Source organism: Melanotaenia boesemani, chromosome 11 (genome assembly GCF_017639745.1).
Source record: "Melanotaenia boesemani isolate fMelBoe1 chromosome 11, fMelBoe1.pri, whole genome shotgun sequence".
NCBI classification, from domain to species: Eukaryota; Metazoa; Chordata; class Actinopteri; order Atheriniformes; family Melanotaeniidae; genus Melanotaenia; species Melanotaenia boesemani.
Genome location: NC_055692.1, coordinates 35,540,141 through 35,559,119, shown reverse-complemented (window position 1 = coordinate 35,559,119; position 18,979 = coordinate 35,540,141). Strand labels below are relative to the sequence as shown.

Genomic DNA, 18,979 nt, shown 5'->3' with positions numbered 1-18,979 from the left:
CAGAAATGCAGTGATCACATCGATGCCAAAGGAAGTCACCAGGCGCCTGGAGGACGTTGTTGGCCTGGCGTCCATGTCCTCGCAGCTGTTCCGTGATCATGTGATTCATGCAGTAATGCGATACAGAAGAGATCTAAGCAAGACTTCTGAACAGGACCTCCAGATTCAAAGAAAACTGACTCAGATGCAACTAAATGATTTGCAAGGCAAGCTGAAAGAAAAGACTCAAGCTGTTGTGTTCACAGATCCAGGTGCGGGTCAGAATGCTGGAGTTCCTGAGTCAACACAGGCCGCCAGTGGTCCCCAGCCGTTCCGCCCTTCATACTCAAGGCTTGGTACCCCCTCGTCTGGGGCGTGGCAGGAATCCCTCCGCTGCTGGTATTGTGGAATGTTTGGACATTTTGCTAAGGCTTGCCCACGGTTTATGCCCCTCTCGGCAGGTGGTCCTGGAAGAAACGGAGTTGTCCCCAGAAGAGGTGGAGGAGGGGCCCTGGGTGGCACTCGGCCAAGACCCTCTCAGTTTTAGGGGGGTCCCGGGAATCCTATGGGTGAAGGTTCGTACCCGTTGATCCTACACACACGCACTGACCCCATGATAAATGTGAAAGTTGGGGATCGACAGGTTTCTATGATGATCGACACGGGAGCTACTCACTCATGCATACAGGAACACCTCGCCAAGAACCTTCCACTGTCAGATAACTTTGTCAAGACAGTAGGATTCTCGGGAAAAAGTCAATTGGTTCCTATTACTGCTCCCGTTGAAATAAAAGTAGGAAATGATGAAATTAAAATACCCATTTTGGTTTCAGACCAAACACCCGTCAATTTATTAGGACGAGATGCACTTTGTAAACTTGGGCTCAAAAGTTTATGCTCCCCTTCGGGAATATACGTGGAAAATATTGGATTGGATTTACAAATGACTGCTCAAGCAGAACCAGCAATTGTTTATTGGTTGGGAAACATGGAGGGACCCGTGGGTTCAGTATTGGAAAAATGGGGAACATGCGTAAGGGCCCAGGCACCGAGAGGTTTTCCTCCAATCTTACCTCCTCACTGTACAATGTTTTTGATCCATCAGCCAGCCCAACATTTCAGGATAGGTGGGAAAAGGAGACGGAGGGTGTAAAGGTTGAATTGGAGGCTCCATATATCCTGATTGGAGGCCAAGGCGCAGCATTAAAGGTAAACCACAATACTTTTATTGATAGATGGTACTGTGTTACTCAATCCTTACCACACATTACACTGTTGGTAAACCCAGGATACCATTCCAGGGACCTCGGTCCGATGGTAAGAACCGCAGAGCACTTGACATGGAAAAGTACAGAGAACCCGTTAATTTCTCTTTCAGATGATGGATCAATGTTAAGGATTAGGTGTGATCTATCTATACAAGCAACACCTCAGATGGTGGTACTCCCAGGAAAAAACATAATGATGGTGTGCAAAACCAACCCCCTTGGATTTAACAATGGTATGGTAACTGATGTGTTGACACAGGTTCCAGACCAACTGTGGTCCAGGCATGAGACGGATGTGGGACTGGCAGTTTCAGCCAGCCCAGTTACTGTCAAATTAAAACCAGGTACAGTGTTACCCTGGCGGCCACAATACAAACTTAATCCCGCAGATGAAGAAGGGATTGGAATCCTAATTGATGGGTTGTTGAAAGCAGGAGTGTTGATTGAGATTTCTAGTCCTTGTAACACCCCGATTCTTGCTGTCCTAAAAGCAGATAAATCAAAGTACCGACTGGTCCATGATCTAAGGGCAATCAATGCCATCCTGGAAGATGTCGCTGCAGACTTCTCCAATCCACACACACTGTTAAATGCCATCCCTGCTAAAGCTAAGTTTTTCACAGTAGTGGATCTTTGTTCAGCATTTTTCAGTATCCCTCTGGCAGAAGAGTCACGATATCTGTTTTCGTTTACCTTTAGAGGTCGACAATACAGCTACGCCAGAATGCCCCAGGGACTGACAAGCAGCCCCGCGTGGTTTGATCGTGTGGTGAGTCAGGATCTACAGGAGCTGGGTTTGAGCGGGGTCTTAATCCGGTATGTAGATGACATTTTGATTTGCTCAGACACCATTGAAGATTGTCAGCGCGACTCGATTAAGGTGCTGCAGAGACTAGCAGAATGTGGACACAAAGCTTCTCGAACAAAGCTGCAGTTCTGTCAGTCTCAAGTGGAGTTCCTCGGTAGAGTAATTTCCCATGGAACTATAGCCCTGTCTCCTGACCACCTCAAAGGCATAAGTCGAGCACCGCGTCCACAGACATGCGCGCAACTAATGACCTTTTCAGGTATCACAGGATTCAGTGCGGAGTGGTTGGAGGATTATGCAGTAAAAACGGCACCACTCAGGGATCTTCTGAAGTCTTCTGAAGCTAGGACTTTGGGGGGATCTTTGGAGTGGACCACAGAGGCACTGTTGGCCTTTGATGTGCTTAAGCAGGAACTGCAGAGTGCCCCAGCCTTAAAAATGCCGGAATATGATAAACCTTTCTATCTTTACGTTTCAAACAGATGCAACATGTATGCAACGGCTGTATTGACACAGGATTCATGTTCTGGTGGAAAGAAACAACCCATCGCTTATTACAGTACAAAACTGGACGACGTAGCAAGAGGGTGGCCCCCGTGCTATCAGGGTCTCGCAGCAGTACACATGGCGTATGAAAAGGCATCTGCAATAACTAAGTCATATCCTGTGGTTATTTTTACCCATCATAAAATCACAGAGTTGATCAATCACAGTAAACTTGTTTTAACACCAGCACGTTGCCTTCAGTACTTACCACTGCTCACCTATCCAGATGTAACGATTAAGAGGTGTGAAACCACAAATCCGGCTAATATGTTACCTTTTGATTTCGAAGGTGATACACACGAGTGCGTCGCTGAGACCACAAGGTACACAAAACTGAGACCGGACTTGGAATCTGAGCCATTGAACGATGCACAGGTCACGTATTATGTGGATGGGTCATGCTTTCGAGATCACATGGGAACTCATGCAGGCTACGCCGTGGTGGAACGGCAGGAAGGGACGTTTGTAACTATAAAAGCTGAACAGTGTTTACAACCTTGCTCTGCACAATTAGCTGAACTATACGGACTTACTGCGGCATGTGAACTTGCTAAAGACTCCTCTGCTAATATCTACACAGATTCAGCATACGCTCACAGAGTCTGTCACCTGTTTGGAGCAGTTTGGAAACTGCGCGGGTTTCAAAAATCAGATGGTAAACCTGTTCAGCATGGGAAACAGATTATGAAGTTAATCTCGGCCATGATGCTCCCACATCGATTGGCCATTATCAAGTGTCCTGCTCATCGAAAAGACAACTCCATCACCACGATGGGAAACAATGCGGCAGACAAAGCTGCAAAGCACGCTTCAGGTTGCAAGGTCGCCGTCTTGGCCCCAGCTGTGGAGTTGGAACCATCTGTCACACCCGACGATATCACATTAATGCAAGCGCGTGCCAGCGCAAGTGAACAAAACATGTGGGAAAAAAGGGGTGCTACAAAAGATGGGCGAGGGTTATGGCGGTCACATACCGGCCTGATTGTCGCTCCAATCTCACTTTTGTCTCTGTTGATTCCAGAGTGTCATAAACCAGACCACTGTGGGCGAGATGAGGTGGTGCATCGGGTACAACAACAGGGTTATTGGGCGCCGTACCTGCAGGCATTGGTGACGGATGCGCTAAATCGGTGCGAGATATGCTCGCAAAATAACATTCGAAAAGGTATTGTCACCCCCACAGCGCGAATTCCTGTCCCGGAAGGCCCGTTTTGTCATCTGATTTTAGATTTTGTGGACATGTTGGTCCCGGTACACGGTAAGCGCTACCTTTTGGTGGTTTTTGATCATTTCAGTCGTTGGGTGGAGGCCACTCCGTCAAAGGACATGGGGGCGGGAACAGTCATAAAGTTCCTGGTCCGTGAGGTGATCCCTAGGTTTGGCTTACCATCCATCCTTTCATCAGACTCGGGACCAGCATTCATCAATAAAGTCTACGAGGGCGTCCTGCGTCAGCTGGGAATCAAAGTCCGCCATGGGAGTATTTACACTCCCTCCAGTCAGGGAGGGGTGGAACGAGTGAATGGCACGCTTAAGGCAAAAATTAATAAGATTTGTGCATGTACTGGCTTACGGTGGCATGACGCATTACCGTTGGCCCTAATGAGTTACCGCATGCAAGCTCATCGGGTCACACATTTGTCTCCTCATGAAATGTTAACAGGTCGTCCCATGCCGGGCCCCCAGTTTCGGGGTCCTTTCAAAGGACCCCCGCTGGAGCAGTTGGAGAAGGAGCTGCACAGTTACATGAAACAGTTGTCTGCTATCCATAAAGCAATTTATTTTCAGGAAAAAGCAAACGAGCCCAAGCAGGTCTCGGTGGAATCGGGTCCAGTGGTGCCCGGGGATAAGGTGTACATTAAGGAATTTCGGAGGAAGTGGAACACTCCTAGACGCCGAGGTCCCTACACGGTAGTCCGAGCCACCCCGACTGCGGTCCAGGTAGAAGGAAGCTTCGCTTGGCACCACCTGAACCATTGTTCGTTGGCAACTACGACCAACAACTGCAAAACGGGCCCTGGGGACTGGTCGGATTGTGCAGCGTTCTCAAATGACCAGTCCCCCAAAAGGGGAAGTATCGCCTGGCATGCATCTGACAAAGATAGTCCGGTCAGGGCAGATTCAGAGTTGTCGCCCGATGATGTTGTGTCTGAAGTTCCTGTGGTTTCTTCTGTTGTTCGGGACAGTAATGTGGACATGGGCAAGTCATCCAACCCGGACCCGAAGCAGCAGCCACTATGTCGTCCCATCACCAGGGCCTTCTCAAGGGAACAGAGTGGCACCAGCTCAAAGACGGAACGCCGACCTCAGTGATCAGGGGGAGTACGATCCACATGCCAAATGCCATTATCAGTCAGGTCTCTTGCCGGCATGCACCCGCACACATCTACACACTACCCGTGACTCGGTATTTCAGACAGATGTTGCACTTTTATTCCAGCTAACACAGCGCCAGATGGTTCCTTTACATCTGCCATGGGCGAGATAATACGGGTGGGGAGGGAGGTGCGAGAGCATGCTGGGAAGAGCGACTGGTCTCTTAATTGGTTGGACCAGTTAATGGCTGACTGGAAAAATGTGTTGATAAAGGTGGGAGTTGGGTCAGCTTTGGTTCTGATCCTTCTTTTCTTGTTTGGCATGTGCATCGTTCCCGCCCTGAGGAAAGCATGGAGTATGAGTCTCAAGAAACAGACCTCTGTCATCATGGCTGCCCAATTGGTCCGTACTGAGTTGGACCTGTGACGTCTCAATATAACTGCAGTCGGTTGGACGAAGGGGCGGTAGCCAGACAAGGGAAGGCTGGTGACCCAATGCTCCTGTTTGCCTCCGGACTGGAAAAAGACTCTATCTTGTGTTATTCACGTGTGGTTTTTGTAGTCAGTAATCTTCTGTAATAGGTTATCCTTGTGAAAACGGATTGTAATGGAATTTCTTTGTTGTGTGTGTATGATTAATTTCTGTCATAGTATTTAGAAGGTCTCCTGCAGGGGTTCACTGGCCTACCCGTGCCTGAGTGTCAAGTAAGATCAAAAGTTACCGGTGCTCGCCCAGAGGGGGGGCACGGGGGAATTTTTTCTCCCTTCGGGGTTTTTTCGCCCTCGTACGGGAGGTTCAGATCGGCTCCTATGTTATGCTTGAGACCTGGGTGTGTGGACGAGTGTGCGTAAAAAAGTTTTCCCTATTGTAAGTTTCAGAGTATCGTCTTAGGGCCGATCACTCTGAAATATTTAAAAGGGGGAAATGTGGAAGTATTAATACATCAGCGTTGCAATGGAAAACAACAGGTGTACTGTCCTTGGTAAGCAGAATATTAATAGCATGACATTATAACATGATATCAAAATGATGTCAACCAGTCAGCCCTAAAAGGCTGTGTGTGTGTGTATACAGAAATAGATTCAGGGAGACTATATAAGCTTGGGGAAATGGATGAACGTGGTCTTTCGATCCTGGAGAGGTGTCCCCCTGTTCGGCCGAATAAAGGAAGATCATTAAGACCTCTGTCTGCAGACTCTTAATATCAGCAAGCCCTTTTGATAAAGAATTTATCTACGACACCTCCAACTGAACAAGGACCTCCAACTGATCAACAAGGACCTCTACCTCCTCAACAAGGACCTCCACCTGGTCAACAAGGACCTCCAACTGATCAACAAGGACCTCCACCTGGTCAACAAGGACCTCCACCTGATCAACAAGGACCTCCTCCTGAACAAGGACCTCCACCTGGTCAACAAGAACCTCCAACTGAACAAGGACCTCCAACTGATCAACAAGGACCTCCACCTGATCAACAAGGACCTCAACCTGGTCAACAAGGACCTCCACCTGATCACCTGATCACCTGACCTCTGACGTCAGGCAGCATGCCTCAGGATGTCTGGTGTTTGAACTTTAGAAGCTCTGATCCACATTATCATCACTAACACATGTCACAATGCTTCATGTCATGACTAACATGTTTATTCTTTCAACCTCACCTCTGAGCCTCCAGCCTCTTCTCCATCTCAAGCCTCTACTCCTCCATCTCCTCCAGCTTCTCCTACTCTCCCTCCTCCATCTCCAGCTTCTTCTCCTCCATCTCCTCCAGCTTCTCCTACTCTCCCTCCTCCATCTCCAGCTTCTTCTCCTCCATCTCCTCCAGATTCTTCTACTCTCCCTCCTCCAGCGTTCCCTCCTGCATCTCTACTATCCGTCACCAGATAAAAATATATTGTTGCCTGATATGAACAGTGGAACAGTTTGGGGAGCAACAATCACCCATTTTGATGATACAGTTATAGAGGAAAAACCTCACAATTATCATTAGTTTGGACGTATAAAAACACATTTGTATATGTTGTGTTGTTCCCTTGGTCGCTGGTTGGAGGGGAGGTTTGACCCTGGTGGCCTTTCTTTGTGGAGTTTGCATGTTCTTTATGTGTGTGTTCTCTCCGGCTTCCTCCCACTGTCCAAAAGTCATGCATGTTAGTTTAACTGGTGACTCTAGATTCTCCTAGCAGTGAATGTGTGTGTGAATGGTTGTTTGTCTCATTCTGTGTTGGCCCTGTGATGGATTGGTGACCTGTCCATGTGTACCTGCCTCTCACCTGATAAAATGCTGGGATACGCTCCAGCTTCCCCGCGACCCGTAATGGACTAAGCAGTAGATAATGAATGAATGAATGTTTATCAGCACTTCCAATAAAAGAATATACTTCACAAGACTATTGTGAGCTTTGTAAATGATGAGGAGGATCTTAGAGTGGACCTGCTGCTTTAAGGAGCAAGTGAAGGTGTTGCATAATGGGTGTAACGCATTTCTCTGAGTAACTTATATTTTGACTTTTTCTTTTTTTAGACATCAAGGCTGCACTTAATTACCAAACGCACATGCGCACATGGACTCAGATTCAAACGTTAATGTAAACGAAACTTCTGATATTACAATCCTTCCAGCTGACGTGATCCACGGCCAGCAGCACATTAACAAGGACTCCTGACCACAGACTAGCTTACCGGTGTGATGCCGAAAAAAGCACCCCTGCTGTGAAAAGCAGCCCCTCTCAATTAGCCTTACCAAAAGACTGAACTAACCAGCTGATAAAAAGGAAAAACAAATAAATAACTATATATAGCTATTTATTTGTTTTTTCCTTTTTATACAGATATTACATTATATTACTATATATTACTATATATATATATATATATATATATACAGATATAATATTATATTACACAGAAAAAAAATGCTCAAATGGCCTGTATATAGTCACACAGAAATGATAGGACCCTGACCAACAGGGACAGATTTACTGAGGGGGTGCATATTCTGGCAGCCGGTCTTCCAGAATATGCACCCCCTTCTATATCTGACTCCAAATCACTTGCAGCCCCCAAATTCACAACAGTTATTGCTGATCATGGTATGAGCATACTGTGAATAAGTGGTCTTAAGTGGTCTGACCACTTAAGACCACTTAAGCATCAGTCTTTGACTTTTAATTTCTCTGTATAAGAGATAATATATATATATATATATATATTCTTTATAGCAGCAGGATAGTTCGGGGTTTTGGTAAGGCGAGATGCTGTTACTGCGCTCCTTGAGAGGGGGTGGTTTTTTCGGCACGACACAAGCAAGGTGGAGTGAGGGCGGGGACAGCCAATCACACAGAAACAGCAGAGCCAATAGAAGAGCTTGTGGGCGGTCTAAACTAAGCCGTTTTCTGCTTGGTCCTAGCGCTAGTCGTGTCTCTGTTCACAAAAGCAAAACATTGTTTTTGGAAAGTAACCACCCCCGCCCTTTGTCCATGTTCCTAATTAACTTATATTTCACCAATTCCCCGTGCATCACTATTCACTATCACTGTTTTATCTTCCCTCTTTACTCTTGCTTTACTTTTTCACACATACTTGTCGACTCATTTGGTAACACCCATTGATATTAGCTCATGTTACAGCTGCTCTACATTCATGTTCTGTAGCTAATTTAACCATTACTGTCATTTAAAAAAATCGCTATTCAGGAGCAGTAGACAGGAACACTGACATCCATCAGTTTGTTATTTTTCTTTCCCCAAAGTTTTTATAATTTCATTATGCAAACTGAAACTGATTTATTTAGTTTATCGTCTTGCCCTGTTGTCTAATGTCAATAAAAAGTTTGTTTTTTTCAAAGGTTCTTGTGTCGCGTCGCAAGCCCCCGTGTGCACGTAAGGTCTGCCATGAGAAAAGCTCAGATGACTGGACGTAACTGATGAAGCAGGCTGGTTCTGTGGGGAAGTCCGATTTTCTTCCAGTTCTTGAACGCAGCAGTGATGTTTGCAGGTGGTTACTAGGCAACAGCAACGGACTTCAGTTAGATCCCGGATAAAAGTGGACTGAACTCTGTGATGGCAGCTGCAGTGACAGACCTGGACCGGGCTCCGGTGGCCTTCGGACGGTGGGCCGTCCCGCAGCTGTTCTCGGAGCTGCAGCAGCCGGAGGCCGCGCGCAGGCTGCCGGCTCTGGCCTCACTCTGCGACCTGATGCACGACCCGGAGCGGCTCTACGAGACCGTTAACGGAGGTAGGTCCACGAGAAAATACGGTTCACTGTCAGGTCTGAAGCTGATTCTGGGTTTGGGAATCAAACTGTCTGAAGCTGCTCGGAGCGCAAATGTGAAGGTCAGAAGTAAAATATATTTTTATTTATACAAACACAATATTATTATGGCAAATTAAAAGAAACCCCCAATTAAGACATATTCTAACCGTTAAATGCATAAAGACTAAAGACCATGAACGCCTCACCCCGTCCTGGCTTCACTACATCTGCTGCCTGGACTTTTTAGAATTCATTTCCAGGTTTTACTGTTTGTTTTTAAAGGGTTAAGTAGACCTGCTCTACCATCCAGGTCTGCAGATCAGATCCTCCTGGTCCTTCTTAAATCCAGACTGACCAGCTTTTTCAGTGCTGGCACCCAATCTTTAGAATGAGCTCACATAACTGGCCCCCTCCAGGCCAAACTGGCCCCCACTCTGGAAACTTTTAAATGACATTTTAAACACATTTTAATCCTCAGCTTTTAGCCCAGCATGAGAAGATTATGAAGATTATGTGAATCTGTTTGTCTTTTTTTAGCCTTTTTATTGCTTTTTGTGGATTCTACCCTTGTAACAGTTTTATTGGAGCCTATTTAATCTTTTAATTTCTTTTAAAGCATTTTGGTATTTTATTGCTTTTAGTGTATTTAATAGTTTCTGATTCCTTTATTTCAGTTTTATTAGTATTTTGCTAATAATTAAACACAGCTGTGATGTTTACGTTGAGGCCCTGGGGAAAACTCAGGACGTGCTGGAGGGACTACATCTCTCGGCTGCTTGGGAACACCTCAGGATCCCCCTGGACGAGCTGGCGAATGTGACCGGGGAGAGGAAAGTCTGCTTAAGGCCCATTAATGCTGGATACAGAAGACGGATACACAGACAGATGGACCGTTTTGTCCGTCTTCTGCATCGGTTACGTGCGTAATTTGGTCCGTTTTCAGGGAGCTTAGCTATTCATTGCTTGACGCAGAAGATGGAGCTGAGCAGAAAAGCTGATATGTGACCAGAAAAAGAAACAAACCAGAGAAGAAGAAGAGGATCAGGAAGGGAACAAAAAAGCAAGGGACTGTCCTCTCCCCCTTTCTGTTCACCTTCTACACATCTGCCTGCAGCCACTGCACAGAGACCTGCCACCTTCAGAGGTTTCTGATGACTCTGCTGTAGCTGGATGTATCAGGGAGGAGATGAGGTGGAATATCCAGCTGCTGTGGACTCCTTTTTCACAGAATCAGCTGCAGCTTAATGGGACAAAGACTAAGGAACTGATTGTGGATTTTAGGAGAAAAGCACCAGCGACACCTGTTTCAATATAGGGGGGGCCAATGTGGAAGTGGTGAAGGGTTACAGATACCTTGGACTGCATGTTGACAATAAACTGGATTGATTTAAGAACACTGCTGCACTTTACAAGAAGGGCCAGAGCGTCTCTCTTTGTTGAGGCGGATCAGGTGGTTTAACATCTGCCAAACGCTGCTCAGGATGTTTTATGAGTGTGTGGTGGCCAGTGCTATCCTCTATGCTGCAGCATGCTGCAGCAGGCTGAGGGCTGCAGACACAAACACACTGAACAAACCGATCCACAAAGCCAGTAACGTGGTGGGATGGAGCTGGACTCTGACTGTGGTGTTGGAGAGGAGGATGTTGTCCATAATAAAGACAATACTGAACAATACCTCCCACCCGCTTCACAACCTGCCGATCAGCCACAGGAGTACGTTCAGAGAGAGATGGATACCACCTCAATGCTCCACTCAACCACAGGAAGTCATTCCTACCTGCAGCCATCACACTGTACACCTCCTTCACATAGCAGCAACATCCACTGCTGTACATTTGTTGCACTTTGGACCACATTTACGTTTTACTGTCTATCATACTGATAATACTGTACATAGTACTCATTGGCTGGATTTATCCGGATCTGTTTATATAATAATAATAATAATAATAATAATAATAACTTTATTTGTATAGCACTTTTCGAAACAAAGTTACAAAGTGCTTCACAGCATTTAAGAACACATACACAAAGGTAAAACAATAAAACATGAATTCAAAAGAGACAATAAAATTAATAAAAACAAATTCACAATAAGAAAGCCATTCTATAAAAGTAAGTTTTTAATTTAGTTTTAAAAGTGCTAACAGTGTTGGCTACCCTGAGCTCCTCAGGCAGAGAGTTCCAAAGTTTAGGAGCTCTGACTGAGAAGGCCCGGTCTCCTCTAGTGAGGAGACGGGAGGGGGGCACAGTCAGGAGGCTCTGACCTGAGGAGCGCAGGCACCGACCCGGGACATAGGGGGAGAGCATGTCACAAATATAGGTGGGGGCTACACCATGGAGGGCTTTAAAAGTAATTAATAAGATTTTAAAATAAATTCTAAAATTGACCGGTAACCAATGTAGGGAAGCTATGATAGGGGTGATGTGTTCATGTTTTTTAGTGCCTGTTAAAAGTCTTGCTGCAGAGTTTTGGACCAGCTGGAGACGACTGAGCAACTTCAGACCTAAACCTGCGTATAGTGCATTACAATAGTCCAACCAGGAGGAAATTAGTGTGTGTATCACCTTTTCCAGGTCAGACTGGGAAATAAAATGTTTGATCTTGGCTATGTTACGAATCTGATAAAAACAAGATTGGACAACCTTTGTAACCTGAGGGCTAAAATCAAATTGTGAATCTAAAATAACCCCCAGGTTACGGGCAGATGGTTTTACCAGATTGGATAAACTATCAAGAGAAGAGAGATTTTGAGTGACTTGAGGTGGACCGAATAGAATTATTTCTGTTTTTGATTCATTGAGTTCTAAAAAATTTTGGGACATCCAGACCTTTATGTCAGAAAGACAGTTAAAAATGGGAGTGAATGATTCAGGGTCGTTCATAGCCAGCGGGACGTATAGTTGTGTGTCGTCTGCATATAGATGGAAATTTATATTGTGGTTTTGAATGATTTGACCTATGGGAAGCATGTAAATGGAAAATAAAATATGCCCAAGGATGGAACCTTGTGGAACACCATATGATAGGGGGGCCGAGGAAGATGAAAACTCTCCAAGTACTACAGAGAATGACCGGGATGAAAGGTAAGAGGAAAACCAAGATAATGCAGAGTCAGCAATGCCAATAAAATTTCTGAGATGCTTTAACAGAGTGTTGTGGTCAACTGTATCGAATGCTGAACTTAAATCAAGTAAAATTAAAATTGAACATAGACCAGTATCAGCGGCTAAGAGCAAGTCATTGGTGACTTTTATAAGGGCAGTTTCGGTACTGTGGTGTGAGCGAAAGCCGGATTGAAACTTTTCAAACATGTTGTTATTTTTCATGTGCTCGGTCAGCTGGGTGGCAACAGTCTTTTCTAAAAGTTTGGATAAAAAAGGCAGATTTGATATAGGTCTGAAATTGTTCAGGTCCAGAGGATTAAGTGAGGGCTTTTTTAGAATCGGTCGAACTACAGCACTCTTGAGACCAGGGTGGACACAACCAGACGACAATGAACTGTTAATAATAGAGAGGATGTGAGGACCCACGGTGTCGAAGATGTCCCTCAAAAATCTAGTGGGCAGAATGTCTAATTTGCAGGTAGTAGGATTTGCATGCTGAATAAGATCCTTTAAATTGGATAAAGAAATTTGTTTAAAATATGTCAGTGAGGACCCAGTTTGGTTCGGGATATCAAAGTTGCCAGGGGCAGGTGGAATATTATTCCTAATGTTGGCAATTTTATTGACAAAATGAGTGAGAAACTGCTCACATTTTGCAGCAGAAGCATCGATAGAAGGGGTAGGAGGGCAAGTAACTAAGTTTATTGTTTTAAATGATATTCAAGAGTTGTTGCTGTTTGAGATTAACTCTGAGAAATACAATTTGCGTGCTTCTTCCACTGCCAATTGGTAGGCAAGAATATGGTGTCTAAGGTTTTCTAAAGATACCACAAGGTTATCTTTTTTCCATTTGCGTTCTCCTTTTCTGCATTGTTGTTTTAACTGCCTTGTATGATGATTAAGCCAGGGTAGGAAATTCCTTTTGATAGGTTTTGTTTTATACGGGGCAATAATATCTAGAATTTCCTGGCATGTATTATTGAAATTGTCCAGGAGCTCATTTACTGATGACACATTTGTTTGCACATTGCTAATCGGTGCAGCCAGAAACATGGTGCTAAAACTGTTTGTTGAGTTGGGTTTGAAACTGCGAATACGGCTGCTTGATGTAAGCTTTTGTATGGTAGAATGCAAATTAGTTTTGAATGAGACACCCTTATGGTCAGAAACACAGAAATCCAAGAGGTTTACATTATCAATGTCAACTCCGAGGGAGAGGACAAGGTCAAGAGTATGTCCTCTGCTATGGGTTGGATTTTTTACATGTTGGACTAAGTTAATAGATTTGTTTATATAGATATTGTAACTAATTTTTCTTATTGAGATTTTTATCTTTAACTTATTCTTTATTTATGATCAACCTCTGTGTGGAAACACTGTTCCTACCAGGCCTGTACGCTGTTTTTCCAACAATAAACCCTGGTTTACTCCTGACATAAAGGCTCTCCTGAAGGAAAAAAACATGGCCTTTAGGTCAGGAAATAAGGAGGAGCTGAAGATTGTGCAGAGGGAACTTTTTTTCTGATTCTGATTCAAACTTGCAGTGAAGTAAGTGGAGCAGCATGTGGGACACACCAAAATCACATAGACCCAAAGAAAACAGGGAAATTCATTTCAGCAATCCTGAATAAAATCAAATGGATCCAAACAGCTTCAACTTTTTCACAATAACCCATTAATTTCAGACAGGTGTGTTAGATCAGGGAAACAATGAAAACCTGCAGGATACCGGCCCTCAAGGACTGGACTGTGACACCCCTGTCTTACAGGGACTTCTTCACTTTTCTTCTGCAGGTTTTCTGGAGCAGCTGAAGGTTTTGTTACAGGATGAAGATCCATCAGTCAGACGAAAAACGTGCGAGCTGCTTCACCTGCTGACGGCCCACAGCATCGGCAGGTAAAGCTGTAGTTTTAACAGCCTGGCATTACTCTCTTTATCAACTTCACCGAGACACAGATGTTTCCAGGAAGGTAGAAGGTTGGAGGTACTCGGGACTGGGGGCCCCTGAACCTGCTTTTATAGGTGGGTTATTAAAATAACTTCCAAGATTAGGATGTTGGAAACTAAATTCAGTCCAGCAAGGAAACTAAATTCAGTCCAGCAAGGAACTTTAAGACCCTAGATCCAGACAAAGCCCATCCTCTGGACAACACAGTTAAAGATCTTAACCTGTTAGTAGATCCATCTGACTCCTGGGATGGAGAGATGTCAGTGAGATTTAGAGGTTTCCTGAAGCGGTGAGGTTTCTCTTGGCTGTACCTCAGACTGACCAGCAGGTGGCGGTGTGACAGAGCAGGAAGTCAAAGCTTTACCTCCTCTGGCAACAGCTGCAAATGACTGACAGCATGGAGGAGTTAAAAACTAAAAACCTAAACTGACTGACGATGATTTTAGTAGAAATGATCATTTTATTTATCTTCTGAGCACCAAATGGACGAGATGAAGCTGAAACTTCATCACTGTGAGTGTGTGGTCTCCTCCTGCAGACGGGCCCTGCTCGCCTCCTCCCTCCTCCCTCCTCTGTCTGAGCTTCTGGACGACTCCTCATCCTCCTGCAGGAGAAACGTCCTCCAGGTTCTGAACCGCCTCGCTGAGCTGCCTGCAGGTACTGAACCTGCTTCCAGGGCCGTTTCTAGAGTCTGCCACCCTGGTTTAGATGATCCATCAACTACATTTCACAAGAAGCAGGCTGAAGACATGATGAATTCATGTTTTTCTATATGATAAAATAATCAAATAGATGTTTGTCCTTTTATTAACTTTTATTTTGATAAAGGACAAACAGGACGAATAAAAATAATTTCTAAAATCATCATCTCATCTCTAAATCTCCCACCTTCACATCACAAACAAAATGTCTTTTTATCCTTTGAGTGTCTTTCTGCCTGTTTTCTTCTTCCCACATTTTCCCGTCCCACTAGGAAAACTTCTTGATACCATAACGCTGTTTTTCATCCATATCCTCACTAACAGGAATGATGGCTACCTGTCAATCATTCCAGCCTATTCATGCATCTAACTGCGTTCCACTGGAGTCCAAAAACACCAGCCACAGCTGATCATCGCAACTTATTTTATTCTCATATCCCACATTTATTCTAAATATATAAAATATAAAGACAAGTCTTTTCAGTTCTCCTCAGATGGAGCTGGACATTCAGTCTTTGGCCTCCTGGTGGCTTGTAGGACCTCAGCAAGCAACGTGTCTGCTGCTGATGTCTGGATCTGCATCTTCTAACCTGAGCCGACGTCCTTCTGTGTCCTTCTGCAGGTGCAGCAGCTCTCCTAACGCTGGTTCCTAAACTGATGCTGACGCTCAGACAGGAGGAGGAAGATGAGGAGGAGGAGGAGCTGCTCCTCTCCACCCTCAGCTGCTGTTCAAAGCTCAACGCTCTGCCGGCTCTGGCCTCAGACGGAGTCTCACTGCTGGGCCACAAACTCTCCCACAGCTCCCCGAACATCCGCAGAGAGGCAGCGGCGGCCATGATGGAGCTCAGGTTGGAGCAGGCTGAGTTTGGCTGGTGTGTGTGTGTGTGTGTGTGTGTGTGTGCGTGTTTATGACGGCCATCTTGTTCCAGTGTTCCTTTGGACGGGAAGCGACAGGTCTGTGAGCTGCAGGTCCTTCCGGTCCTGGTGGGTCTGCTGCAGGACGAAGACGTTGAGGTTCAGACCAACGCTGCAGGAGTCATCATGAACACTGTGATCATCACCGCAGGTACAAACACACACTGACCTCTGCTTCCTCAGAAACTCAGAGCTTTACTGGTTTCTTCTGCAGCTGAGGAGCAGGAAGGAAAAATGTCCACTGATGGATGCAGTCCAGAAATCCACATAAAAAATATCTTCATTTCTTTGTAAATGAGGTGACGAACATTAGAGCTCCTCTCTGATCCATCAGTCTCTCTTCCTTGTTCTGCTGTTTTCCTCCAGTTTGAGGATGTAACCTGAAATTAACATAATCTGAAGCCCTCAGGTTCCCCTACAGATGCTGTCCTACCTCACTTATTTAAAGAGGATATTTCCACTCTGGTCCCAACGTATACAAACATGCTGCTAGTAGTAGCATTAATCAAAAAGCCTAGATCCAACTATACCGTCCAAGCTTTTATTTAGAGGTTTTTCAGTCTGGTTTTAAGTCCCTACAGAGTCTGAATCACTAAAGGTTTTTAAATTGTTGGTACAGGCGTCCAGCGGGCTGGACGTGATAAATAAATCATTCTCATTCTCTCTTCCAAGTAACTGTACATGCTGTAAACCACTGGAAAGCTCAGATTCTTTCCACACCAATCATCAGAGCTCAGGCTACATACCAGCTCCTTCACTGAGGTCGGTCCTCAGCATGAAAACAAAAGAAGCTCTTACTACTATATAACTTTTATTTTACAAAAAAAATCAACGTTTTAAACTCTTGTAAAATCCTCCAATATTATAATAACAATCTTTTCTATCATTAAATGTTAAATTTCCAAGTATTAAAAAGGTTAATGATATTAGCTACAGACAGCAGGGATCATGTGACCTGAGTTTTGTTAGATTTAACCGCTGATTTGAAACAATGGGTCATGAGACATGTAGGTATTCAAGGCTCTTCTCTGGTTCAGGTCCTGCCTGGCTGAGGACATTTTTTTTATCTCTCGTAATCATCTTCTGTCTTATGGCATCCCCCAGGGCTCAATCCAGGGCCGCTGCCTTTTTCTTTAAATCTGCTTCCCCTGGGTTCTGTGTTTGAAACCCGCTCTTTCCCATCTGCATGTCTGTGACGAGTACATGGAGGAGACAGAAGGTTTCTCCTGGTTTAGCTGCGTTTCAGGTTCATTTTAAAATAATTTACTTTGCTTTTAGGCCGTTGTTAAACACATGCCACCGCTCTGAGCGGCTGCATGCCGACTCATCTTCCCGGTGACCCCGGCTGAAAACTCCGAGCAGGTGGATCTTTAGTGGTGAAACTTCCTGCTGCTGCATGTTAACCAGGCTGGACGTCTTCACCGAGCGTTTTAAACCAGCCGCTTCTCACTGACCTTTGACCCAGCTTCGAGTTGATTTTATAGAATTTTTTTCATCACTTTGGTCAGTAGCTGCTGTTTTTAAAGTGCTTTAGAAATAAAGTTGCCTTGACTTGAAACTCCTCCTGCAGGTAAACTTCAGTGCCTGGACCTCCACGTCATCCCTGTTCTCCTCCAGCTGCTGTCTGAGAAGCAAGAGAAGGAGGAGGAGAGGAGGAGGAGGAAGGCTCTGGTCCTCTACTCCTTGCGGGCTCTGACTGCGCTGGCCGAAGCTCCGGTGGGCCGCCGCCTCCTGCTGGAGCAGCTCCCCGTGCTGGTGAGGAGGAGCGAGGAGGAGGACCAGGACATCCAGCAGGCCGCTCAGACTGCTATCGGGGTCATCACCTGGACCCCCTGAGACCTTCAGGACCTCTGACCTCCAGGGTTCATGTCAGAGTCAATAAATCTGTTTCCACAAAAAGCTTTGACGCTGAAATCTGAAAAACATTTGAACCTCAAACTTGAGAAATTTTCTCACCTTGAGTTTGATGGAAGTTTCTTTGTCATTGGGACAGAATAAAGTTTTCAGCTCTCCCGGTGAGATCAGGGACTGAGACCAGCTGCTGTGGTCTCTGTTGTTCACTTTTAAGTTTCTTTTGTCATATTTTGTTGAAATAAACAGTAAAAAATCAGCCGTGAAAAAGTGGGAAAGAAAACAAAATCTCATGATTAATCTCATTAATCTGATCTGTATGAACATTTTATCATATATGTTTAAAAAAGGAAAAATCTGTCTGTCTCAGTAGGTAACAAGCTGCCTTGGTGACAGCTGGAAGTCAGATCCGAGTCTGTTAACTAGTTCGGTTTAATCTCCTCCTCCTTCTTCTCCTCCTGATGATGATGATGATGGTGTTAGCTTCTTCATAAACGAACATTTTCTCTTCCTTTTTTCTTCATGTGAACTTTAAAGTTTCACATAAAGAGTTTTCAGCAGCTGAAAATCCTGGTTTTTACTGCAGTTTTCCGTCTCAGGGAGTCAGAGAAAGAGGCCACGAGTTTCTCTTGGTTAGATTTCCACCACTAACATCCCCGTGATAGAGGACTGTGGGGTAAGAGACTCTGGGGAGGAGTCTGGGATGGATGTGGGACGGAAGCCTGGAAGGAACAAGTCGAGTTTGGGGATCAGACATGTTGGTGTGGTGAGGCCTGAGGGGGGTCACAGACCTGTCCTGATGACCGGAGCAGATGCAGAGGTTGATGAAGATGGGTCAGGAGGATGATCAGCACCAGAGGCTGAGGCAGGACAGGGATTCATGACTGCTGGGTTGGTGGGTGGAGGACAGAGCGGTGAGGAGGTGGGCAGGAAGCTGAGGTATCAGCAGCAGACGGGAACAGGAAGCATCGGTCATCCTCCTCCAGCCATCAGGCCTCCATTAAGCTCTGAAGAAAGGAGAACATGACCAACAGTCTGGCTTCAGTCCAGCTGACCCTTCATCACCTTTTAGGATGTAAAGTTAATATCTATGCTTCCCTGGCTTATAACAACGGTTTGATGACGAGGCCGTGTCACATGATATTCAAAGACAAAGTTAGCTGTGTCTCTTCACCTCCACTCTCCTCTCTGGTGGAAGGAACACGAAGAGACGACTATGAACCAAACAGGGTGAAGAAATACTTTCTTACAATCTTGGAACCTGTTGCAGCACTGGTACGTTTC

At 45.2% G+C, this 18,979-nt stretch overlaps 1 protein-coding gene across 2 annotated transcripts in view; it reads left to right on the top strand.

Moving 5' to 3' along the window:
- LOC121648977 (radial spoke head 14 homolog) overlaps positions 1–17,954 on the top strand; it is a 53,225-nt gene extending 35,271 nt beyond the window's left edge. The window contains exons 4-9 of one of the 2 annotated variants that reach the window (XM_041999505.1): positions 8,914–9,153; positions 14,074–14,176; positions 14,767–14,885; positions 15,552–15,777; positions 15,859–15,995; positions 17,415–17,954. In XM_041999505.1, coding sequence (XP_041855439.1) covers positions 8,979–9,153; positions 14,074–14,176; positions 14,767–14,885; positions 15,552–15,777; positions 15,859–15,995; positions 17,415–17,680 — 1,026 coding nt within the window. In that variant the 5' untranslated portion in view covers positions 8,914–8,978 and the 3' untranslated portion in view covers positions 17,681–17,954. Of the gene's footprint in view, positions 1–8,786; positions 9,154–14,073; positions 14,177–14,766; positions 14,886–15,551; positions 15,778–15,858; positions 15,996–17,414 lie in introns of those variants that run through there. The other variant, XM_041999506.1, reaches the window with a different exon arrangement.
- The last annotated feature ends 1,025 nt before the right edge of the window (positions 17,955–18,979 follow it).